Source organism: Dermacentor variabilis, chromosome 3 (genome assembly GCF_050947875.1).
Source record: "Dermacentor variabilis isolate Ectoservices chromosome 3, ASM5094787v1, whole genome shotgun sequence".
Taxonomy (NCBI): Eukaryota; Metazoa; Arthropoda; class Arachnida; order Ixodida; family Ixodidae; genus Dermacentor; species Dermacentor variabilis.
The window spans coordinates 34813375-34839837 of record NC_134570.1 but is presented as its reverse complement, the minus strand read 5'-3'; the positions used below and the strand labels follow the sequence as shown (position 1 = coordinate 34839837).

The window sequence follows — 26463 nt, the reverse complement described above, 5'->3', positions numbered from 1 at the left end:
AGTGGAATTGTTGCAGCTCTCCAGAGGAAGTTGACACGTTGCAGTTGGGAAGACGTCCAGAAAAATATAAATGATGTTTTTAAAGGTGAGAATGAAAAGTTGCTCCCACTTCCTCCAATTAAATGCCTGGTTGTCATATTTAAAAAATAATAATTTAATCTACCTTCCTAGAAGCAGTGCAGGTTCATGCCGTGGGCTTATTCAGGTGGTCTGTACCTGTTTTTTGGGGGTAAGACTGGGCATCACTGCCTATATTCGTATTTTTTCGATTACACGACGGTTTTGCGCGGTCCCCTCAAAATCGTATAATCAGGGTTCCAGTGTGTATTCACACACCCTTACAGATGTTGGCTTTAAGTAGAAACATTCCTGTTTTCCTACTATCCCTTGTCCCCCCTTATTACACTCAAGGTTGTTTCTGCGGTATAAGCTAAGTGCGTGCACACGCGCACGCACGTACACACACACACAAAGCAAGAACAATGCTGAGTAGGCAGGCAATTGAATTTTGTTGGGCTGCGAAGAAAGGTTCCAACATTTGCATAAAAATTTAACTCCAAAATGAAATGAGATGATGAGCACTTTCTGCCCATCACAGTTCGCTACTCCAGCAGCAGCCGGAGTAAAACCTCCCCTCTCCCTCGTGCATCGTGTGCGAAAGGCAGTGTGTTTCCGCACCGCTTTCCTCGCTTGTGCGCACGATACTGAGCTGCAACCATCGGCTGACCCTCGCAAGTCAGTTGTCAGCTCGAGTCAACGCAGCAAAAGCACATTTTATGCGCCCAATTTTGAAACAAATTGCCGCTAACTTTGTCCATTGTAGCACAGTCCGTTAAAGCTAAATTAGTTGCATTAATAAAAGAGGTAGAACAAACTAAGGCTCAAATATGGCCAGTTATATACGAAAGTCTGTTGTTTGTAGGTCCGTTGTAATGAGCATAGACTGTAATCATATAGCTAACTCAAGGGTCGGCTTAGATTCAAGGATTAAAAAAGAAAGCACCAGTTAGTAACTGAAAATGATAAATATCGTGCATAGCTAGCATTATGTAGAAAAACCAGTATCGCAGTCGCTATCAGCCGCGCCATTAGCTAACTGAAGTACACGAATGACATCGCTATTTTGGCCTGCTCGTATCGGTGTGCGGCGTGGTCCATAGCATGGCTTTATCATAATAGAACCAAACAGGCTATGCCACTATAGTGCCGCTTTCAAACAAAAAGTTGTGCTAGCCGCAGAGGCATCGTCAAATGTTAAAGCCGGGTGGGACTTTGGCATCGCTGAGAAAAATTTCCTTCGTTGGAGGAGGCAACAGGAGATTCTTTTTGAGTGTGCTGCAACGAGGAGATGACAGCGATAAGGAAAATAGGCGCGCAATAACAGATAGGAGCTGTTCACCCCAATCGCACCACGTTTTGTATGCGTGCGAGCCATGTCTCACTGTCTGAGCATGCATGGGCGCGCGGACACGAGGCTGCGTGCGTGTGGTCTGGGCCATAGCGACGAGGCTAGCAACAATGATAACGTAGAGTGAGCTGGGCATGTTCCTATTAAACAAATGCTGTTTTCAGTTTGCGAATGCTGTCCTCACTTTATTGTTCAGCCTACATTCCAGGTAAAATGTTTAATTTTTTCTGGCTTCAGACATTCGGGGGTCGCCTCAGAATAGCGGCTGGCCTAGATTCGAGTAAATACAGTACTTCACTGCAGCAGCAGACAAAAAACTCAAAACTGGGTTTACTGTGCCCACACTGCCTCGTTTCTGCAATGCCATAATTTGTGCCAACATGCTGCAATAAACTACGCTGCACTTGGGAATAAATTTCACTCACCGTCACTGCATTGATGTCAGATTCATGCCCTGGAAACGTCTGCTTGCACATGCCATCACGGACATCCCATAACTGCAAGCACCATAGAGGGAGGGAAACTTAAAACAAGTGGTGCAACAGTTTCCACAGGACAAAACAAGAACAGAGGGCAATTTCAACAAATTCATTAGGAGAAATACATTGCTAACAAGTGCTGAGCTTGCAGACTAACCACGAGGCCTCAATGCACCCATGCCTGAAGTATCCTTTACAAGCTGCTATACTGCAGACTGAAAAGTAGATAACTTGGGACACCCATCACACACAATACACTCGTCATAATGTCACTTGTCTTGGCACAGTATGCACTAGCAGGCTTGTCATTAGTAAAGTGATTATCGAGGACACTAAACTTCTGGCTGATTTGACACTGATTAATTCAATGTTCAAATGTCCTAAAAGACATCCGTTCATCATAATCACGTGGAAAAAAACTACGAATTTCTCTTTAATTTTCCATTACGGTCAGCCCCACCTGCTAGATAGAGTGGTGGAGTGAGGCTTACCCAATTACTTGGTTGAAATGCAGCTCAACCGAAAAAGAAGCTTCTCCGAGTAGCCCAAGTAATAAAGAGCAACTATTACCATCACAACCAATGGGTCATTGAGAGCCAGCCCTTGTTATACCGGTGTCACACAGGTTCTTTTCAACGGCCATCAAGCCGATAGCCCCCAAAATTTTAAAGCACTACGATCTCGAAGAGGTTGTACTGCTGCTACACAGCAAACTTAATGGCCATTGAAGTGTTTCAATATGGTACTACAGTAGAACCTTGTTGATACAATCCCATTTCGTACGATTTCTCAGTGCCAACGATCGCGATAAAGAGCATGAAAAATTACCCAATAATGTTACGCTTCTGTTTTACTGGTAAATACATTCCCAGAAAATGCAGTCTCTTGGCTCCAACATTCAGTACATCGCTGAACTGCAATCACATGATGCATTCTCTGGCCGCTATGAAAGGCGCAAGGAACACGTAAGCAAGAGAGGTAAGCACCTGTCATGGTAGCTTCCCCACAGTATTTGCCTGCCCATGTTGAGGGAATATGGCAGCATGCACTTGCTTTCCTCTTCAGGTACCGGAAAACTGGCACGAGTGCACCAACTACCTTGGAGGATGTGGGCTAAGGATCGTCGTTGCTTCCCTAATTGTATCTGCTTTCATTTGTGCTCGATACTATGTCAGCAATAAAGTTCTTGTTTCTGGGTTCTTCCATGGTCGCAACACCATCATCTGCTCTCACAAACTCATCGACCGTTGATCCGTCAATGGCTTCCGGACATCCTGACAGCTCGCTCCAAACTTTGTAAATTCTAAGTGCGACGAAGTCATTGCTAGTGTTGCCAGAGTCATCACTGGGCATGCGGAAGCCAGCACGTCTGAAGCAGTTCCAGATGAACCACATGTATACAGCCGCCTCAACGTCTTCGAATCTCGTTACTTAGAACACACTTAATTCGAACTGACGCTATGATCCTATCAAAGTTGTGTACTTGAATGGGCCAAAACGCCCGGTAATTCGAATGCGCAAGCATTTGCGATGGTTAATTTGAACACAATGTGCTACAACAAAGCTCTCAACAGTGCACCAAATCACGTGGTGGCGCCTCCAACCAGCATACCCCCGCTGGCAGCCGTAGCCACACCGTGGCAACTTTGACATTCGTTACCAAGCTTCTTGTTGTTCGGTACCATGTTTCTTGTTGAAACAATAAGCCGCTGTTACTAATGGCATCGACCCTGTTTTCGTAATCCTCGCCAATGATTTCGGAGCATGAAAGCATGGCACATTGCATACCGTATTTACACGATTGTAAGTCGACCCCTTTTTTAAAATTTGAAAGTCTGAAGTTGGGGGGTCGACTTACAATCGAAACCAAAACATGGCCCCGCCATAAAAGCCATACCAACGAGAGCTACAACGTAGTTACAATTTTATGTTTGCTCTATGGCCCTACCCGTATCTTTTAGCTATCCCGCGTGTTTGTTCGCTTTTCGAAAGGGTTTTTCAACATTTTTGAGAGGCTTACACTGCATGCAACACTCGTGGGGGGGGGGGGGGTGTCGATAGTTGACAAAAGCGCCGCTGTTCCCATTTGCGGCAGCACCCTCAGAACGGCGGCGCTTGCGGAGAGTATCGGTAGTTCATGGAAGAGCAGACACCGCTCGCGGGTTTCTCTTTCTCCGTTTAAAGGCATTGCTGTTGGTTTGACTAAACTAACTTCTTGACGCGCTCCACTTCGGCTACGTGCTACTTCTACGCTTCCCCAGTCGTCATGAGTGCTGCAGGCCCACTAATCTTTCAGCACTAGTTCACAGCACCGTTCAAAAGGGCTGCCATCCTTTACGCCGAACAAACAAATCACTGCGCAGCGGGCCGCAATTTCGATGTTTCTAAACGGGTGGTGCGAGAGTGGCGACTGCAGCGAAGCGAAATTTTCACCTGTGTGACGGCAGGTGAGAAATGTCCCACTTGCCGAAGTATGGGCGCTTTCCGGGGCTGTAGGCTAAGCTTGCGGCGTACGTCGCTGAAATGCATGATCGGTCCCTGCCAGTGAAGTGCGACGTGGTCATGAAATAAGCCCGGACCTCCGCCTTAATTTTAAGGTTCTGCTCCGCCGTGAGTACGAGTGGCTGGCGCCAAGACTGCGAAATTACGCCAAGCGGACCTGTCAAAAGAGCCTCCCTGACGGCTGCGTGTGGTTGGGTGCATTTGGCGTGGGCTGCTGTTCTGCAAGATGTCCTGGTGCGGTCGTTTGCCAAATTTGAAATGTCGCTGGACCACGACCCGCTGTGGGACCGCAGCAACGATGACAATGGCAGCACTAGTGAAGACGAGTAGTCTAATGACCATGTCAGCTACTAATAAATTTTCGTTATCGAATGCGCCCTCGGGTTTTTTTGTTTTTTTTTTACGGTCAAGCGATATGGGGGGGTCGACTTACATTCGAGTCGACTTACAATCGTGTAAATACGGTAATACTGGTCCCCAAAAGTCAGCTTCACCCCAATACAGCAGTGTTATGCGGTGAAGCATACTAAAAGTTAGAAGGGGCAATTGTTACGGGACATGGTATGTTTCCTTTAATTATACACACCTGCAGCCGCCCTCTCCTATCACAGTACAAGCACCGATACACCTAATAAGTGTTTTTCGGACATGCCTGTGACGATTTGAGCCCTCGGAGGCAGTAAAAGACGTGCATTCAGGTTTTCAGACGTTTTCTTGCGGCCACTAGGGGGTCTGAAAAATCGGACGTTGAATGTAATACGTAAATACATGTGAACAAATCTTGTGGAACGTCCCACTCATGTGTTAGTTCAGCACACATGCGCCACTGCAGGTAAGTCCTCCATTCAATTAGCTTCCTTTAATTCGAACAAATTGTTTTTTTTTTTGGGGGGGGGGGGGGGGGGATGTGTCTGCAGGTTTCGCTGCCACCGCTAGGAAAAGCCTACTTCTGGGGGCACTTTTGTGCTGCTTGACATCCTATATATGGAGAGTCACTGCTATTTTTGTTCGATGTACACATAACTTCTGTTATATATATTCATTGTAACTATACCGTGTTCAGACATTATTTGATATCAAGGATCACTCATTGTAAATGGGTTTAATATAGTTGGGTTCGACTGTATAATACATTTCTCTCTTCTGGAAACTCTTTTAGCTGCCCTTCATAGGCAATACGAGCTGCTGCCCAATTGTTCTTCCTCTAGTGCAGTCTACGACTTCTGTTATAGACAGAATTTTTTGGCCATTAAATGCATATGTTCCGATCTATATATATAGCTGACTCGTATGCAGTAAAACCTTGTTAATTCGAAAAATCTGATAATTCCAATTCGTTCTTTGGTACTGGCAGGCGTATGCATTATTTAATGCAATAAAACTCTAGCTAATTCAGACGTATTTGGCCGCACATCAGTTAATTTGCACAACATTCGGAGCTCGGTGAGCGCTGTAACTGTGCAACAAAAAAAGAAGAGCAAGAATGTCATTGGCGTCCACCTAAACCACGGAGCAAGAAACATTTAGGAGTGGAAACTCCGCTGTTTGCGGCGACCAGAAAAGGTCACAAGCCCGCGGAGCCGTTATCGCGCTGGCAGCCTGGAAAGAAATTACCGCAGTTGAGAGCGCGTCGGAGCCGCCTGCCCAGGCGCTGCATTTTTTTTTTAGCTGCGGTTTCTACGACGCACCGCCACTGTATACGGCCCCGTCGGCGCATACAACAATTGTGACCTCATCTGGTCGCCCGCGCTCGCTCACGCTGACGGGAGTTTCACCTCCTAAATGTCTTACTCCGTGACCTAAACGAAGCGACGAAGTCCACATCTCCATAGTTATCAGTGGAAATTCTTTGTGAATGACAGCAATGACAGAAAGCCTCATGCCTAGTTGTACCTCTAAAGCTTTTATTCTTGCGTTTACCGTTGCGCATAGCACCGCATTGGTCAAGTGCCTTCACGATCATGCCATGCATAATCAAGTTGATAGCGGCGGTGGTTTCGTCCACAGCGGTTGCAGCAAACAGTTTCCTTTCGACTCTGTACGTGCGCTGGCCACGTGCCTTCATAATTGCATAGTAGCCATCTGCAATAAGTGTTGATAGCGACCGTGGTTTCTTTGCCAGTTGCAGCAAACGATAGTTTTGTTTTGGCTCGGTGAGTGCGTCGGCCGTGCATCTTTAGAACTGCAAGGCCGCCGTCCATGATCACATCAACAGCAGCAGACAGTAGTTTCATTTTGACAAACTTTCGGAGATGAAGAGCACCGGCTACATCACGACGGACGGTGACCAGCTCACTTGCTAAAAAATAATCGGGATATGCTAGTGGCAGTAAAAAGCGTCTCAGCGCCCAGCATGCCCACATTGTGAAAAGTTGCGAGGCCTTCGCTGCTGCGCGTGCTAATCAGCCATGTGCTTACAATTGCAGCTTCTGCACTGCTCTTGTAAAAAAGAAAGCCAGGATTGGCTAATTCATTCAGTAAATTAAACAACGTGGTGTAGTAAGCATTTGTTTATTTTCTTGATACTGTTGATAATTCGAATTAATGAGGTTTTAGTATACATCTATCTTTGTGATTGTAAGACGCGAAACAATATTTTTAGGGTTGAATAACATGCAGCTATATAATAAATTACATTAAAGATTTAGCAGCCCTTTCAAGGAATGTGAACGTCTGCTGGTGGCCTTAGTATTAGTCTTTAATGCCTAACGAGCGAAGGGCGCTAAGAGGAGGCTCATCAGATGCAGATGTAGCCCAACAAATTGAAACAGCGCTTCTATGACTTTATGGCAAAGGCCACTTTGGACGTTGGTGCCAAGGAATCATCTGTGGGCGACTTTTCAGCTTTTTTTACTGGCGCTACCGGGAGCACTGAAGGCCAGCTCGTTCTATATACTGTATTTCTGCAATATTAATAATTGTATGGAAGAAAGTAACAAAGTAATCAACTACTTTTTAGTAATTGCTCATTTATTTTCCTGAGGGAGTAACTGGTAACTGTAATCACTTTTTTCTTTAACATGTACAAGTCTGCTGCTGTCCCAGCCCAAATTCGAGGAGTGCAAATGTAAGCTTGCTGTGAAGCCAGGCCCCAGTTCAAGCTCTGCTACTGCTGCAACGATTCAAGCAAAGGTTCGCATTACGAAGATGTAGACTATAGTTGAGCATGCCAAATTCTTTGGTCACTTTGGATCATACAATTTCTTGGTTAGTACATTTTTTTATCAAAACGTATGGACAACGCCATACATTACTGTTCGTGGGGAAGCCGTCACAACCGTTGATGTATCACAGAAAGCGACCAGCCCTAACAATTACACCAAGTATGTAAAAGGCTTTCAAATGAAACGATGAAATAATGTACTAACTTTACTTACACTACTGTCGCACTTGCACATTTTTTAAGGAATTGTTTTGCTCGGGTGCCTTAGCAACATTGGGGCTGCTGGCTCCAGCGTTTTTGTCACGGCGAATGACTGTCACTTGTCGCATTAAAATAAATACTTTCACAAAATATTTTCTTTCTATTCTTTCTCTCTGAAAGCACTTATTGCTCTCTAACGCAGGCACGATGCTTACCAGATTGTCTACATTAGCCACTTGAAGGGCTTAGAATATTTCAACAGTGCCAGGCAACTGTTAGCTCCATACAGACAATTTAGTCAACAACTGTTAACACAGCTCATGTAGCAGCACCTATTCTGCTGGCGAGTCAACAGACTACTGATGCAAAAATTTTCGAAATGCTTGTGTGACACTATACTGATTTAAATGCAAATCTCAAAGAACCTGCTTTCACTAGGCAAAGCTCGAAATGTGGTCGACAAGCACATCAACGCACCTTGGCGGAGGCATCACAGGCCCCGGAGACAAATGTCCGCATGTCCGGCGACAGGGAGAGTGACATGACGTCGCCAGTGTGTCCCGTGAATGACGTACACTGCTGGCCCGTCTCTATGTCCCAAAGTGCACTGCGTGGTAGACAAGGGCAAAACACCTGTGAGTATGCACATAGAGAGGCATATGCAGCGCATTAAAAAAAAAGTGATAAAGGAAGAAAACATGAGCTTGTAACACTCTGTACACATGCATGACAACTATAATAGGTGCTGCAGTTCTGCACTCAGACGTACCCACAAGTGGCTTTCATATGTACGTTATTAACATTTTTGAGCATGCGTCAATCCTGCCTAGTCCATGGATAGCACTCACAAAGACAATCAATGATACTGTAATCTCTCACAACCACAAGTCAATGTACAGTTAAACCTTGAAATACCGAAATTGTGCTTGCAGTAAAAAACTTAAATCGTGAATTTCGTTATTTCGAGGTTTTAGCATCAAAAACAACTCCACAAACTCCCACAGCATTCCTGGTCGATAGTATCTTGTTGGTGAGCACTTTATATATATATATATATATATATATATATATATATATATATATATATATATATATATAAATGCAAGAAGGTCGGGCCAATATAGCGGAGCTATGAGCGTCAGCGTGCGCGGTGGCGTTCTAGCCCCCTCTGCGCTACGACGGCAGTTTTGCTCAAACTTCTCATGCAGGACGACACTCGAAATAACTTTTGCCTTGGCCGACATATTTATAGTTTTTTGCTATACTTACTAGAAATACAGGCTCCACGTACGTGCATGAAATTACCAAAAATATAGTGAAATTGAAACTACCACGAAATTACTTCATTAAATTGCCAAAAAATACTGTTTTTAAGGCAACTAAGATTGGGAAATGAAAATAATTTGTTACATTGCAAATTTCATTAATTGAGGTTCATTACATCAAGGTTTGACTGTGCATACTGCTTTAAAAGGAACTTAATATACAGTTATGGTCAGATGTTTCGGACTTCAAAAATTCTGGCTTGATGGATATTCAGGACTTCATAAACGCACTGTCAGAGTTCCCATAGAGCTAATGCATTATTACAAGCCATTTTTCGGACGCATCTAGGCCCCAAAGTTAATTTTTCTGGACTAAATCACCCATTCCGTGCCATGCTACCCAGTCTTGGAGGCTGCCAAGTTGGATTTTCCACTGGTTTGGCTTCCAGTGGCCTGCTCTTATAGCCTCCAAGATAGGGAGGCCCATGCTTTCAGTAGAGAGAGCGTGACATCCTCCAGTCTAGGAAGTCATGCCCGCTCTTCCTTGGTTGACAAAACACTCCAGGGGATGGCACTTCTTTTCCTTTCTTCTGTCAGACTATTGTCATAATAACTTAATGGGGATCCATGTTTATTTACTTATTTTAAAGTTTCGCTTGCTATTTCTACATGAAGCGTCAACAAAGCAGGCATGTCCTGAAGACGTTACATCTTTGTGTGTGTTCGTGCAGCTTCACATTTGTGATTGGCACCATCTTGTGTGCCTTCGCAGGAGCCAAGTGGTGTGAAGAAATGTGGCTTGTTTATTTGATTTGCCAGAGATCACCAACATTGACTCCGTTGTCAGACTGTATATGGAGATGTCACTCTTTCTCAAATCCAAGCAAATCTGATCGCATCCAAGTGTAGTATGAGGCAGGGCATTAGATTTTTTTAACGCTGCTCCAAGCCTAATAAATTTCATTTTTTTTTTTTTCAGGTGAATGAGTATTGCAGACTGATTTTTCCGGCTATCTCTTGGTCCCCGCGAGGTCCGGAAAATCGGTTGCCAACTGTACTATTAGTGTTACCTTCAGTGCACATTATGATGCAAACAAAAAGCATGCTGAAAGTTGCCCCACTGAATGGAACACTCCATTGAATGGAACAAAAATTGTGGCAGGCTTCCTTTTCTCTTTGCATTGTAGCAAATGCTTTTCCACACAGTGAGTTCGTGAATCTCCCATGTTGTCTCCCAGTGAAGTGCAAGATACCAGTGGCTTATTGCGCAATGAAAAAGTCTTGTCAGAAAAAAATTGCCAGTTGCATATATAAACATTTTAAGACTTCACTTGGATACCGAACAACTAGAGCTAAAAGAATTTAACAGGGAAAAGTGAAAGTATGAATAACAGTTTGTGCCCTAATATACCTTGTGCAAGCTCAGATACAATAGGCAACATTTTTAGCTTTGTAATTCAGCGTAAACTAGCAATGTAATAAAATTATATTTTATCAAACTTGCTCATAACTGGCTGTCTCAACTGACAAAATTTAGAATGAAATTGTTTGCACAGAATGTAGGACAGATTAATATGCTCATGTCCTGTTGTAATTACCTTGGCTCAACCAATGTTCACTTTGAGAGAGTGAAAATATTATTTATCAAGACCATCGGTAAACGGCTAACAATTGGGCTTAAAGTAAGCTCCATCTGGGCAACAAATAGAACTGGCAACAGTGACCAATTCTAAGCAAAGCAAGATCTCTAGCCTTCCCACTGAAACATGCACTAGAGCATTAGTTAGCATCTTTAATCTCGTTTTGGTCATAATATTGTGTACTTTAAAACGGCACCTAGATTGCACTGAACACATACTAAAGGTGACAGTGGTCAAGCTAGTGAGCCTGTCACCTCTTGCTTTACTCCATAGAGTGCACACAGTTCCAATATGTATGCTTTAGACTGAATAATCTACCCCTTCACAGCAGAAACTACCACAAAACATGACAGAGAAGGCTCTATTCTATGTTTTTGGGAGAACAAAGAATCCTAGCTGATCCCAAGACAACTCCTGATCCCAAGACCTACCACCCCTGTTATACCGAACTCGCAAAAAAAAAAAAAAAAAAAAAGCCTATCAGTTCGATATAGAGAATAATTCGATATAAGCCTGCTAAATAATTGGATGTCATAAAAGCACATAATTTATAATATCGCTTTATTGATGAAACTAGCTTAGTTTTACACGAAATAGTCCTGCATTTTCTTCTGCTTGGGCAATTTAGCTGCCTGCGACGCACGCACTTTTCCACTTTGTCTAAGGAGTCGGAGCAGCTGAGGTCGCAAACTTCCGCTTTCGCGCAGAAGCACCGGACTAGTGCGAGCGCACGAATCACTTCGGAGGATGTGGGCCAAGGACCGTCGTTGCTTTCCTCATTGTGTTCAATTTCACTTGTTCTCGGTACGATGTTTCCCGTGGTCGCGACACCATCATTTGCGCTCACAAACTCGTCCACCGTTGATTCGTCAACAGCTTCCGGAAATTCTTTCTGACAGCTCGGTCCACACTTCGGCAACACTGGCAACGGCTTCGTCACATTCATCAGAATTTACAGTCATCACCGAGCACGCAGAAGTCGGTACGGCTGAAGCGATTTCGGATGAACCACTCGTACACGGCCGTGCATACGCATCGGGCACCGGGTCGCGAGTTAGGCCGCTTTAGCCCTAATCTCCCTCTTATTCAAGATCGTGTTGAGAGTGCACCTCGGAATCTTGTATGTTGCGGGGACATCCGATTTCTCACCGCGTTCGACCCGATTTATAATTTTGAGTCTCATAACGAAAGGCGAATTCTGCCGCTTCATCACGGCAACATGCGGGAGAAGGCCCACAAGGCGCACACATTTAAGCAGAAAAGCAGCGAGAGAACTCGCACTTTCGCCATCTTGCACGACGAGGGCACAAGAGCCTCTGATTGGCTCTCTGAGCAAGTGCTGCCAGCGGGCCAGGATAATTTTACGCAAGGGGGGGGGGGGGGGGGGGGGTGTCGGCGGCTCGTTTGAGGCAGCGCGGTCACAGTAGGGAGAGCGGTTGGATGGAGCCGCGCCGCCGAGTTTTCCCGGCACCACGAGGGAAAGCCAACTTCCAGGGGCACTTTCTGCCGCTTGACGTTCGATATATCGGGAGTCGCTACTAGTTTTGTTCGATGTAAGCGTAATTTTTGCTATATATGGTCATTTAACTATACCGTGTCCAGAAATTGTTCGATATATAGAATTCGATGTAAACGGGTTCAATATAGTCGGGTTCGACTGTACCACAATTTTTTTTTCTGCAAATTCAAAGCTTCCTTTCCGAAAAACTTGTATGGGTTCCCTTCATAGCGTCATACTGCCTAGGTGGATGTCAATTTTTCCCTTTCATGAATCTTCCTTGACCTTGCGGGTTTCCAGAGCTGATTTGCGGTCTACAGATTTAGGGGGGGGGGGGGAAATGCTGCAGTGCATTTAGTTTTAAGTTTTCGCTGTAGGACTTTTCACTTCTGCAGCTTGAATGACGTTGTTGCTTAATAATACTACCAATATAGTGCATCAAACAAAACAGGTTTATCGCAAAGCTTTCCAGTAGAACAAGACCGGGGGGCCAAACACTCACCAGGTCATGTCCCCAGAACTGGTGACAATTTGTGAGTCGTCCACAAAGCGGCAGCATGACAGGTAGCCTGTGTGGCCGGGCAGCTCTCGGCTGACACGCACATTGCCTTCACGTGTCTTCAAACTGTAGATGGAGCAGATGTTGTCCAGACCCCCGCAAGCCACATAGCTCCCGGAGGGAGCATACGCACACGTCATCACCCAGCTTGATCTGAGTGGGATTGCATGCACCTTGTTGGTTGTGTATGCATCCCACACAATCAGCTTGCCATCTTGAGACGCCGACACCAGGTAGCTGTGGAAAAGGAATCGCAAAGAGTCAATCACAGCCTGTTCCGCTGGCAGCGACGTGCTGTGAAGTGCATGGCGATTATTTCAACCACAAGTATCTATTAAGCACCTGCACCACCTAGAAGTATTTATCCTTTTCTCTAACTTGCATGCACAAAGTCAGTTTGAGGAAAGCATTGTCACAAGAGGCACAAAAGGAAGTCAAACAAACGGGCTTCTTTTAGATCCACCAGCCATCGCAGCTCATCATGTGTGTCAATGCAGTAAGCTCACTCTGAGCACTCATCCTTGTTATAATAATATAATTATATATAGTAATTCTAAAAGCAAAATCGGCATTTGCAGTTAAATCTCTGAGGCACAGTACTGCGACCAAGGTAAGGCCTCGGGGATTAGCATTTAGCTCTCTGAGGCCATACTTGACGTCTTGTCGAGGTTGCCAGAGGAGATAATGGGGGCAGAGTTGTCATACGCTGCTGTCATGGAGGGAGTCCAGAAATCGAATATAGAGCTGGCGGCTATCCGAAATATCGGGCGTCTTTACACATTAAAGGGGCCCTGAACCATCCCTCGGGCTTGGTAGAATAACATAGTCCGTGGGTAGCATACGCTGCTGTCAACATCTCAGCTAAGTTTTGCTGTTGTAAGCGATATGTGGAGCTCGCAAGCGGATCGCGAAATCACCTTTCTCTCATATGCTATCTTTTGAACAGAAGGCCCTGTCCTCACTCTCTTCTAGAAGCGCTTTTTCACCGTTATATGCACCATTTCGTCATTCCCTTGAATGGCTGCTATTGGCCGATAGCTGACATCAAGCTGCGGTTGGCTACATGGCATGGATACTGTGGTCGCTATGGGGTGCTACCACGAGTCCACTGGTTAAGCACACTGCGGCTCACTGAGGACAACCGCGTTTGGCTTATGTTTAGAGCATTGCAGGCACACCAAAGGCGGAAGTCATGGCATCTACGTCAACATCTAAAATTAAATTTGAACTGGGCGCTATGGTGACACATAGAAGGCGGAGTGTTCTGGGCACGCCCAACTGTGCCATAGCCTTCGCAGTGCTTGACTGACAATAAATCTGTCTCTGCTGAACTCATTGAGGTTTTTTTTCTGGCAAAGTGAAAATAGGCTATCTCGCCTATTTTCACTTGAAATGCCTTGTTCCACTTCGATAAAAAGTGATTCACGGGCCATTGGCGGTGCTGTGAAAGCGTCCAAATTACCAAGCATGTCCGGATTACCGATGTTCGATTTATCGTTTGGTGACTATGTCAATATGGCAGCACTGTAAAGGCAAGAAACTGCATCCCCTTGTTACTTCTAGTGTTAAGTACTCCCATCATGCAACCTGTTGAGAAGAATTCACGCACCTCATGCCAGAAATTGTCTCAGAAGATAACAGCTAGCAAACCCTTCTCTAAATAAAATAAGGGAATCAAGATAACTTGTCCTTGTTTGTCAATATTTAATGAATTGCATATCTACAGCTGAGATTTGCCCTATAGGATGTGTCATTATCTGAGCTGCTCTGGTTCACACTTTGTCAATGGCAGACAAGTCCTTGAAAGAGTCAAATCTTTATTATAGAAAAACAATTATTGACTAGGTAAACATTGGCAATTTCGCGTATGCCTGGCACATGCTGCCGAACCATCAAGCCTGTCATGTATCTACCATCTGTATGCAACTACCATTGATTTACAGGCAGAGTGGACAATGTGGACAATGTGGACAATCCTAAATGGCAGTACTCACCGGGAGTCTGAACCCCAATGCATCGCGTAGATCTTAGCCAAATGTCCCCGTAGCGTACGCCGCGTCCGCATCTGGATGCGGCCCACTGGTTCCATGTTGGCCGTTGCTTGCACCAAGGTGGTATCACATGCAGCTTTCCGTGCATCCTGCAACAGAAGGAATGAAATTGCTCTGATCAGTACTGAGAATTGCAGCCTACATATGGTGATGGTAATAAGCAATTCTCGCAACTAACACTTTGGCTACAAGAAGAGGTGGCTCAGAGGACGGCGCTCCGACTAAATTCAGGTTTGAGGTTTTGATATCTCGAAACTGCACGGGTGGGTTTTGAGGGACACCACAGTGGAGGGCTCCGGATTATTTATACCATCGAGGTTTTCTTTAACCTGGTCCAAAAACACGGACACATGCTTCGTATTCCCCCTCAATTGGAATGCAGTCATCGCAGCCAAGATCGAATCTGCCACTTGTACTCAGCTCTATTAATGTTCATCACCTAGAACAAAACAATGGAAGACTGCAGAGTTGAGTGTCAGCCATTAAAATGTAACACCATGTGCTCTGCTCATACCCCTTTATTCAACAAGAAACTAGAACACCGACAGTATGCAGTGTTTTGTTACTAAGTAACTAAGCTGCAGTGTCTTTTAATGAAGAGCAATTGTTTAAAGCTAGGGGTGGGTGAATATTAAAATTCTCTAACTCGACTCAAACATAAACACTCAGCTTTGAATATCAAATAATTATATGCACATGCACTTATTAGCAAGTTGGGTTAATTTGTTATTTTGGAACATTGCAATTACACTATCAACATAAAAAAAAAACTAGACTAGTAAGCCATTATATTTAAGCATTGTGTATTTGGTTCATGTTAACGTGGAAAATTTAGTAGTTCCCACCAGCTGTTCTCATTAGCCTGTGCCTTATTGTACCACATCAAATGACCATAAAATGGGAGGCATTTGATCCTGGGTCAGTCATCACTCACCACACTTGCTGTCAAGCAAATAAACTCAAAATTGGAGGTGGGGCTGAAAAAAGTGCACCCTCGCTGTACACAAACTCATGCCCCTTGCTACTGAGAGGTTGGCTTTCCAGCAAAGTTTAGACATTTAGGGTCGAAACATGGTCAATTCGCCTGTCCGTTCCGCCCTCGTCTGCCTGCATGCATACCGGGGCAGACGCCCAAAATTCAGTGCACGCTCAATCCGCAAGAGCGGATCGCACGCGCACTCGTATTGGGCGACGTGGCCTGTTGACAGCTGGCAACCATTTAGCAGAGCAAAGGTGTTGATGGTTGGTAACTTTGACAGCAGACATCGCCTCATTTACCTAGAGGAGGCGATGTCTACGTCACGTGAAAGTGATAGTGTCGCCAGAAGCGATTCGTGTGAAACCTCTTGTTCGGCGTGATGACGCAGTTTCAACAGTGCTGGTTACAGCTTGCACACACACATCTGTCGCAGAATAAGCTGCGTAGGCCGCCAATACACATCTCTTTACCACTGAGCACAGCTTGCCGATAGGCCTGCATTTGCTTTCTCGTGCTTTTTTTTTTTCACGCTGACAATTTTAAGAGTGTGCCTTAGCACTTGGATACATGAAATGCCTTTTCCTTTTTTTTACATATATATAAAGCTACCAAAGATGAGGCCACGGACATAAATATTAGAAATTTAATACTTGCTGTTTGTAAACTTCCCAAACAAAATATAACCTTAAATGATGTGCTAAGTCACGGATGAAGTCTCACCATGTGCAAAAAGGTTGTGCATAAGTGTTTAACTTGATGCAGCAAGAAATTCAACATTAAACGGCAAGTGTACAATTCATTACTACTGGCATAAAAGCAATATGTACGTATAGCGGTGACCTTGTGCAGATACATAGTCATGAAATGTTTTCAAGGAGAATATTTATTTGAACGCAATTTATATCGCTTACAAGACAACTTATTTCGGGTGAAATCAAATAATTACATTCTTTTTTTGCCAGCCTAGGCAGCCAATCTGGTTCCCCCTTACCACTTAGACATACCTAATTTAACATTTAATCAATGTACAAAACATTACCAAAATGCACAAAATTAAGCAGTGCCATGACAGGGATGCTCCCTCTCATCTATGGCAGCAAACAAGGATAATCAGCTTGAGACTGTTTGATACTGTCAGCATCATACATGCGTGTTCTATTTTGATTAATCTGTATGTAAAAAATATAAGCTCACACAGGATGGACAAGACAAGTGAACTACTGTAAGCTCTACTCAGGTTATTTGAGTTAGTTGGGCATGAGCTGCGTGTTATCTATTTATGTAGTAACAACCTAGATGGCTGGTGCACAGCCACATTTTAGGAAAATGAAAAATGCATAGCATAACAAACAGCTGGCCAGTGCCTGCATTTTATTTGAAAGCAAACCAAGGTTATCAAGTGACTTAGCAGCAAGTTCAGTGACCTCTCGTGGTGTGAAAAGGTTGATGTAGTAAGTGGTTTTATGTTTGTCTCTCTGAATTAATAGCTGCTTTAACATGCACATGACAATGAAATGAAGGTTCACATGGCGGAAGACAAGGCCACACAAAAAGTTAGGAAGCATTCATTGCCATTTTTTTTTATTTCCATAACAAACCAGCAAATAGCTCCTTAGGTTCAGCTTTATGAATAATGCACAAGGTGTTCTGCGTAAAACTGGAAGATTGGTGTGCTTCATTATCTATTCACTATTCGAGCAGCCAAATGAATTATACCCTCATGAGCACTGTGAAAGAAAGCACAAAAATTTGCAGTCAAGAGACCACAGTGGCTCAGCCTCTGTGCCAAATGTAAAATTGTTCCAAAAGAAAACATGCATACTGGTGAAGTGGCAATCATTCACATATGCTATTCAAATCTGCACGTCACAAGCAATCTTTTATTCCTTGCTGCATTGCTCACCATTGTACAGACTTTGTTGCAGCGCTGTGTGTGCGCAGTAATATAACTTGACTAAAGAAAGTTGCGGTAATTCAGTAGACTGAAAGCAACTTTGCGCGTGGCTTAGATAATCGTCCTACATATGGGTCAGCTTAGCAGTATCAGCCGCTTTGTTTACTAGTTGTGTTCACAGTTACGCCTGGACTATATGGTGCCACCGGACACTGCTGTATTCCTGTACACACGCTAAAACAGCTTGGCTATGCACGAACATCCCTTTGCATCACACTTAAATTAAGGTGGTGCAGATTTGCTGCCGTAGCTTATAAGTATAACTGCCAAGCATTCAAAAAAGCATTTGAAATATAAGGGTGGATGCTCAGCTTGGCTGGCTTGGCTTAATTGGCTCTTAATTGCCAGCCTCTTTCTATAGCCTGGCAGCGCAGCTGAAAACTATTCGATTAATGAGTGGGACCATGGCCTGTACAATATAGAGACCAGCGTGATGGACACTTATAGCGTCCAACATCCTACACCTACGAATGATAGGCAGCAGTATGCTTACAGCTAGGTGAAAGTGCACCGGAAAAACACTTAATGGACATGCTTTGCAAGCACAAGTCAGTTTAATGTACATTATTTGGTAATGACTGTCAGCAGAATGAACAAGAGGATATAAAATAAGGCCCTTTACAGGCACATAATGCTGTAACTTGTGATAAATATTGTTTGCATTAAACTGTAGGCTCATGCCAACAGGTGACAATCCAGAGGATGAAATAGAGTGGATAGAAAAAGTAAAAGTAAACTTCCGCTTACCTTATTCTGCCTGCATTATTAACATTACCATGGCTAGCCAGTGAGGAAGAAATCTAGGCGAAATTCCTTTCACACAATTCTGCTGGGTGCTAGCAGAATATCATATATCACCATACCTGTTACACGTGTTATTATTACTTGTTCATTTTTACATGCGTATTGCTTTTTGCCACGAAATGTAAAATTTGTACGCAATCAGCAGGAAGTATCCAGTTCTTACCTATACAATATTAATCTACCGTGCCACTGGCACCTTCACAAAATGACTATGTACTTAGTCACCAGCCAAAAACAAGCAGTCAGGATTCTTGGGTATGCAAGTCACGTGCGTCACAAAATATAAAGCAATTTACTTCATGCAGTCTAGAAATTCTTGCTATGCACACCAATGTCCGCATCATAAATGCCCGAAATGTTAATTCACGATGAGTGCTGTCAGGGTGTCCACATTTAAGGACAATGCTGTGTGCCTTTACGTATGTAACTATTATGATGTTCCATAAACTCCCCCACCAATAGAAGCACCTTCAAAAGTGCTACAACTGAAACAAACAATACATGTATGAAACAGAAATGGCCAGTGTGATAGGGTTTACCTGTAAGGGTACTACATATGAAAATGGGATCGGCAACACTTATGCACAAAATACCCATGTACGCAGATTAGGTGCAGGTTAAAGAACCCCATGTGGCCCAAATTCCCAGTGTCTCCCACTATGGCATGCATCATAATCATAAAGTGGTTTTGGCACGTAAAACCTCATAATTTTTTAACACTTATGCACAGTTGACTTGTGACCACACGCACATCGCACGTATGTACGCACTTCGTAACAGCAAGAACACAGCTCGAATGTCGCGGTCACCAGAGCGCTCCACAGCCGGCGAAACGGCTCACACACATTATAACACATGCTAAATGACAGCGATAACGAGGCAATAAAAACTTATCGCTACAGATCATATCATCACTCCTGAAAGTTGCAAAGGTTCACAAAGGTGCAAAGTTGAAAGTCGCATGTGGTTCGTTCACCACTTCGCAGCAACAAACCACATACACAGACCACATACACAAATCGCGTTCGCTGGGTGTGCCAATCGGACACTTCATTTCGCCACACCCTGAACATGTGTCCTGCTCACAATGCATGTGTATGTGATGGACTTCTCGTTTGCGACGCGTGTGTGAACACAGCACAAAAAGTCACGAAGTCGACGGCTTCAAATATTTCTTCTGACACGACTGTAGCTTAGGCCTTGCGTCCCCATCGCGCTTCACTCCGAGCAAGCGCCATGTTTGCTGTGAAAACGCCCGACGCCGTACGCCTCGGACCAGCCAATGGGAGACGAGCAGGCATGCGGATGGCCAACTTGTGACTGGTCGTCCGTCAGCTGTTGACAGCCCTCCGCACGCAGGCGAACACAGGCGGATTGACCATGTGTGCTTTACAGGCAAAATTTCACTAGGAGCACGAAATCATCGCAAAATTCAGCATAAAATTGCCCCAATATTCAGAAATTAGACACAAATGCTAAGAACAGTGTTCGCTCCTGCCCAGCCAGCAATACATTAGATTTGATCCGAATATTCGTATCCAACCAAATGTTCGAACATTCTCGGATATCTATTTTTCCAAGCAAACATGAATAATAAAAGTATAATATTCATTAATATTCGAACTTTTCGAATATTCACACAACCCTACTTAGAACACTGCATCAACCATCACTGGCCACTGCCTGCAATGTCACTGAACGAGGTCAGAAGAGGGACGTGGGTGGGTCTATTCCCACGTTATAACCCTATTCTATACCAGAAAATATTTTCCTTCTCATTTTCTCTTTATGTTCATTTTATGCTTACTAGGCATCTCATCATTTCCCCCTCTTTCAGCTTTCAGGACAGCAGTGCCCCACACTTCTCCGTTGCAGGCCTCAACCAGCCACGATTAGAAGAGCAACCACTCCAGCATTATTTTTATAGTAGTTGCATTAACTGCAGACAAGAACATACACATATGGTTATTTTGGTGGATTCATGTTTAGCACCACAAATAAACACTAGGACACCACAGCGGGTTGGGGCCTCTGTATGAATTTTGACCATCTGGTGTTTTGCAAGGCGCACATTTAAAGGGACACTAAAGTGAAACAATAAATCAGTTTAGACTAATGTATGTCAGCGTGACGTCAGGGATTCCAAAGAATGTTTTCGCACTTGGGCCGCGTTGGCTGAGTAAAGGTTCCCGAAACTTGCCATGTTTAATATTTGGTTTCTTTAGAACACAATGTAGTCAATATGTACCGCTATATATAATTAGTAGGCCCCAGAAGATGCCATCAAAATCCAATACGTCACAGCCCCCAGGTGCGGGAACTTAAGTATGCGTCGCCACCCGTATTTCGTTCTTGCACTTTTTCTGGCTTACCAAACGTCTTATCGTTGTAAGAGTGGTGCTTTTGGGGTCATAGAAACGTAATTTACTGACACTGAAAAAATCATTCTTCACTGTAGTGTCCCTTTAAGTACAAAGCTATTCCTACATACTGCCCACATCGGAATGCAGCTGTCGCGCTCATTAATTAAACCTGTGACATTATGCTCAGCAGCAGAACTCCACAGCCACTGAGCCAGCCACAGCTGGTCTATTCATGGATACAAATGAACAAAAACGCAGTTGCAAAATGAGCAGAACTAAGAAGAGCCTGCTACTGCAGCAAGGAATGTGTAGGACCCCAGCTCACATTCAGTTGCAACAAGAGGTGGCAGCTTCATGCCAGCACTGATGCCTTTTTTATCAGGCAGAAACATATGCTTCATAAAGCTTGGCTGGACATGTAACACGAAATGCAGTATACACTATTCTGTCATTCATTGACTCAGACAAGTTCATTCAACGTCTGGCAATTGCAAGCTGAACCGTGTGTGTGCACGCTGAACAGCGCTACTGCTCTCACAACGGGTTCCAACGTCCTGAAAGTCAAAATCATGCAAGTGGATTTGGAGCCACGGAGCGCAACATTCCAATTCGACCCGGAAGCCGCGTCACACGCGCGCGGGGGGGTTGCTGCCCGGGCCACCCGATTCCCAGTTTACCCAGTGTTCATAAAAGGAAGGAAAGGGAAAATGCGCGGGGGCAGTCGTGGCACGAGTGCGCCCCCTCCCATTTGGTTCCGCCCCGCCCCTCTCCCTTCCATGCCTACCCCGGCTGTGAACGCCACGCGAGTGACACCCGTGACCTTCGAGGCCCGCGCTGGGCGAATGACGTTAGAGTGACGTCAAGACCGAAATCCAGGGCTCGTGTGCGAGGAGGCGCGCCGGCCGCGGTGAGGGAAGCAAGTCCTCCCTCCTGCTCTACGGCGCAGCTTCCTCCTCCTCGGAGAGAACTACGGGTCGCCTGTCGAGTTCTCCACCCCGTACGAAAGGCAGGTGCTCTACCCCGCGTGCACTGATGCACGTCCGCCAGCATGCTTTGGAGAGAGTGCTCGCTCCATTACAAGAGATCCTCGCGCGTATATTCGGCGCACTCTTAAAACACTGACCCGCACAGCATCGAGAAAGCGAGCTCTAATGGCAACGTCTTGATCGACACCATCGCAACGGCCCGTCACCAGAGCGTGCCGCGGAGAAAGCGCGCAAAGGCCAAGCAGCGTCTAAAGACACGGGCATTTTTTTTTTTCCTCATAGGACGGCTCGTTACTTTATCGCCCGCTCGTTTAGGAAACGTAAACCCTAATAGTACCTGCTAGAGAAAAGATTTAAGCGCCCCTGGCACTAAGTCTCGCGCTGTGATGTCAGCAGTTTGGAAGCCTCGACTAGTCCGACCGCAAAGGGCGGCCAATCGCCAAGCTTCAAGCAGAACCGACCGACTGCTGAAAACGCTCCTAAGCAACACAGACAGCGCTAACCAGGGAGGACAAACGGTTTCCTGACACAGCGGTGAAAACTTTCATTTGGTTTCATCCTGGCGTGCAGCGAAGAAAGAAAATCCTATTCTCGGTGCAGATGAAAGTTTCGAAAGCAACGAAAAAGCGAAACATCACTCGGTATTGCCAGCAAAATGTCACGAAAATGCCTTCCGTCCAGAAGGAACGTAGGCTTTATTTTCTAGGACCGAAGGCATAACGGAAAAGAGCGGGTACTATAACAAACATCTGTGCCCGGTTGCTTTAAAGCTTGCATTGTCCGGAATGGCAGCGATGGAAGAAGGTCACCAGTTGCAATCCAAATTTTTTCTTGGGATAGGAGGAAGCTGGTACAACTTTGTTCCACAGGACAGGTTGCAGCATCCTTCGGGATTTCACAGCTGATCCGGAGCGCGCGCATATGCCAAAGAACACGCGGCGTTCGAGCGCCGCTGAGAGATGCAAAGGTACCAATGAAGAGAGAACAATGTAGCACACAGTCTGCAAAAGCGAAAATACATCCAGTAGGATCCCCGAACTGCTGTCGACCAAGACGACGTGCGACGCCGCAAGGGCGGAGCCCGGTGCCTTTTGTGTATTCGTACTTTCTTTTGCGAGCTAACCGGCTTGCACGTAACGTCGCACGGTAGCACCTTTGCCTCGACCCCACACGACAACGACCTGACACTACTACAGCGTGCCCGTTGCACCAGTCACGTCGCCAAGTGCGGGATCACGGCGCGAAAAAAAAAAAAAATTGCAAGCACTCTGCGGCGCGAAGCTGCCCCCGTTGGCCAGCTAGAACGCCGCAGCTGGGTCCGACAGAGATCCCGATATGGAGAGCTCCCCGCGCCTGTCCTGGCCGTACATCGAGAGAGAGAAAGCAAGCAATGAAAAAAAAAAAAAAATCGCGCGCGGCCCTGCTGCAGCCGCCACGAGAGAACTACATTAGAGGGGTCCTCGGCGAGCTTCACTCGCTTCATTACGAGAGTGGACCGCAACGGACGATTGCGAGCTGCATCGCGCGATGGTCGCGTTTTCATCGCGGGACGTCTGCGGCGTAGAAAAGGGATCTGGGGTCCATATGGCACGGCCGCATGCGAGCTAGACAAAGCAATAAAAAAATATAGCAGATCACCCCCCACCCCCCCTTCGGTCACTATAGTATTCGCTTCCGAACGGCTACCACGCCATTAACGCAACGACGCGATCGCCGCCGCTGCCACGAGCGCGCGAGGAAACGCAGAACAACGCGCACTGGAGCACGGCGTGAACGCGTGCAGAGAAAAAAAAAGACTGAAGTGGGCGGCGGTTGAGAAAAACGCAGCACAACAACCATTGCTGCGCTCCAACGGAAAAGATCAAAGGAGACGGCGGACTAGCCACCGCACGCACACAACGCGGCGAACGTCACTCCCGGGGCAGCGGCGACGAGCGAGCAGAAGCAACGCCGCCGCTCCCAGTGACGTCATTAGGCGAGGAGGAGCACAACTCGACCCTCCTTCTGCATGGCACCAGCGCCGTTTTCGAAAATCGATCAACTTGAGCCCGCGGCACAACGCCCGGCAGGAAAGCCGAACGAGCGAGCGCCGGCTTTCAGAAGGCGGCGGGAGGGAGGGGGCCGCCGCCGCCGCTCACGTCACGGGCCGGCCGTTCGAGGGGAGGGGGGGGGGAGAAAAAATAGGGGAGCACCAGAAACGCTCGAAAAGCCACCAGGCCGCGCCAGGGAAACGAACTGCGGCCCGCCAGAAACAGGGGTCGCGAAAGGCGCCGGGATGGGGCGGGGTGGAAGGAGTCACCGTACTGCAAGTGCCGTATACCCGCTGCTGCAGGCGGCCTGGAAGCCAATGCGACACAAGAGACTGTCTCTGCACGAGGACATGCCACGCCTGTTCCAAATATGGAATTGAGGGAGATCCGTGCAAGTGGTGGACTGCACTCCGGAGAACCCAGTTCTGGGGACAATGACTGCCGAGCAAGTGTGCGCACAAAACGCTGCTGCCTGCCGCTTCAAGCACATTGAACTATATTGCTTCCAAAATATGGTTTGGCTTGTGCAAGCAACGAGAAAAGAAAGAAAAACGAAACCAAATTTGAGCCCCAGTGCAAAAGACGGACAGATGCATCTGGAAAATCGCTGCTGTTATGAAAGCACAGTGGTGGTGGCACAGCCTGTAAAGATGTCAGCTTTGAGTAGTGAGAATGGCTTTAACTGCAAGATAACAGCACAGTAACTAAGAACTTTGTAATTGAAGTGTTGCATGCGCCAGCAAGTCATTGAAGAAAAACATATCCCGCATGGTAAGCTGAATGTCAAATGCATTGTCAAAACACGTCTAGCAAGTAAGATGGAACTGACAGCTGCGTGGACAGGAGACATGCCAAATTATTCTGCCATTAAAAAAGAGCAACCTCTTCCCTGCCACATTGGAAACAAATTCAGTGTCAAACAAAGTCCAATGTAATTTAGGAATTCAATTGAATCTCATGTTGTCCAATAATAATTACAACCAATATTTCATTGAAGGAAGCAAGTGCAATGTGCACTGTCATAAAATGTGCAGCAAGCAGTGTGATTATGTAATATCATAACGATCATTATTCTTGAGAATTACAGTTACCAATTCACTCGCCACTTTCCAAATGCCAGAGTGGAACAAACCTAACAATACCACAAGAATGCTGTTAATTCATTGAGCAAAGTCAGTATGAAGCACGAAAAAAGCTGCTACCAGGAAAAACGGACAATCTTTTATGCAATATGAATGCCATTCAGATAAATAGACATTAACTGGACCAACAAGAAAGTGCGTGGCAATGGGTAAAAATGGCACATGCCCTTGCACTAGTAGATGCAGACTGCAAATGTTATGAAGTGAGCAACGATTGAAAGAAGCTGACTTATCTTGCCAGCACAGTTACTGTACAAGCAGAATTATTGCACTAGTATGAACAATGCTGTAGCCAATAAAAACTGAAGAACGATGCTGTATGTGTTAAGCAGAGTAGTTTGAATTTAAAGCGATCCCCACGATATTCAGCAGCAATATTCAATAGCACTTTATGTGTCAAAGCTACATTGCAGTGCATCAATGTTCCCCCCCCCCCCCCACACACACCTCGCCCCTATCAGAGTTATGCTTACGAGCACCTCAATGTGACTGAACAATTTGGAGCCTATGACTTCATGTGTCTGTGGACATAACCTATATTTAAAAATAATCCAGCACTGGAGTGGAAATGGAAGGCATACCCTAGACTTTGTAGAGAGGGAGTAAGAAAAACTGACTTTGGCAGTTGCTTTGGTTCTGAACACATTTACTGCAACATTCTCTCGTGGTAGAGGCTACGATCTTGTGTGCATGCTTGCTTGATCAAGTAATTCCAGACAATCACTATGGGGGGGGGGCAATGGAATGGCTAAGAAAGCAGTTGATATGAACTGCCGTGTCTGGCAGTTGAATGACACGATGGCACTCTGGCACGAATTAAGAGCATGCAAGTCAGCGAGGATAGCCGCTTGTACAACAAGGTTTCTAAATGGTTCATGCCAGCTGTAGCTTTCCCTTCAGTGCAAGCTTGTCCTAATCCGAGTATGCAAACCAATGAAATTACGCAAAATAGCCTTCAGTAACTGCCAGCAACTTTCTTACCATGGACATGTTCATGTGCCCGATAACGCAAGTATACATCCCTTGACTATGAAGGTTGCTAGAGTAAGTGTCCATTGTTTATTTTCACCTGCCAAGGTTCTATAATGAGCACCAAAATCTCGGTAAGTGCACCTTTTTGCATCCCAACTACATTAGAATGCGGCCACCCATGGCATGAAATTGAATTCGTGATGTCATGCTCAGCAGCACGCCAACTCTGCCACCAAGTCAGCAGCGAATACCATAATTGCGGATAAAAAATGCAAAGTCCTAATTTTAAAATTTCTGGCCTAGAAACACGTCTCGCATTATGTTGAAGTTCGTGGTAGAAATTGATGCTAGTTTTCCGGCTTTACTTTGTTTTTTGGCACTTGTTGCTACTACAGTGAGCTTCTAATTTTAACTCTAACTGTTGCTTACAGGCAACATTTTGGTATTGAATACAAAGTTCCTTGCAA

The 26463-nt window shown here is 45.4% G+C and overlaps 1 protein-coding gene across 1 annotated transcript in view; it reads right to left on the bottom strand.

Annotated features, from left to right (window-relative positions):
- LOC142575401 (guanine nucleotide-binding protein G(I)/G(S)/G(T) subunit beta-1) overlaps positions 1-26463 on the bottom strand; it is a 54227-nt gene that overhangs the window by 12647 nt on the left and 15117 nt on the right. Inside the window, exons 3-6 of the mRNA XM_075684757.1 lie at positions 14710-14855; positions 12659-12952; positions 8231-8360; positions 1834-1905 (exon numbers count right to left, since the gene is read on the bottom strand). Coding sequence (XP_075540872.1) covers positions 1834-1905; positions 8231-8360; positions 12659-12952; positions 14710-14855 — 642 coding nt within the window. The remainder of the gene's footprint in view (positions 1-1833; positions 1906-8230; positions 8361-12658; positions 12953-14709; positions 14856-26463) is intronic.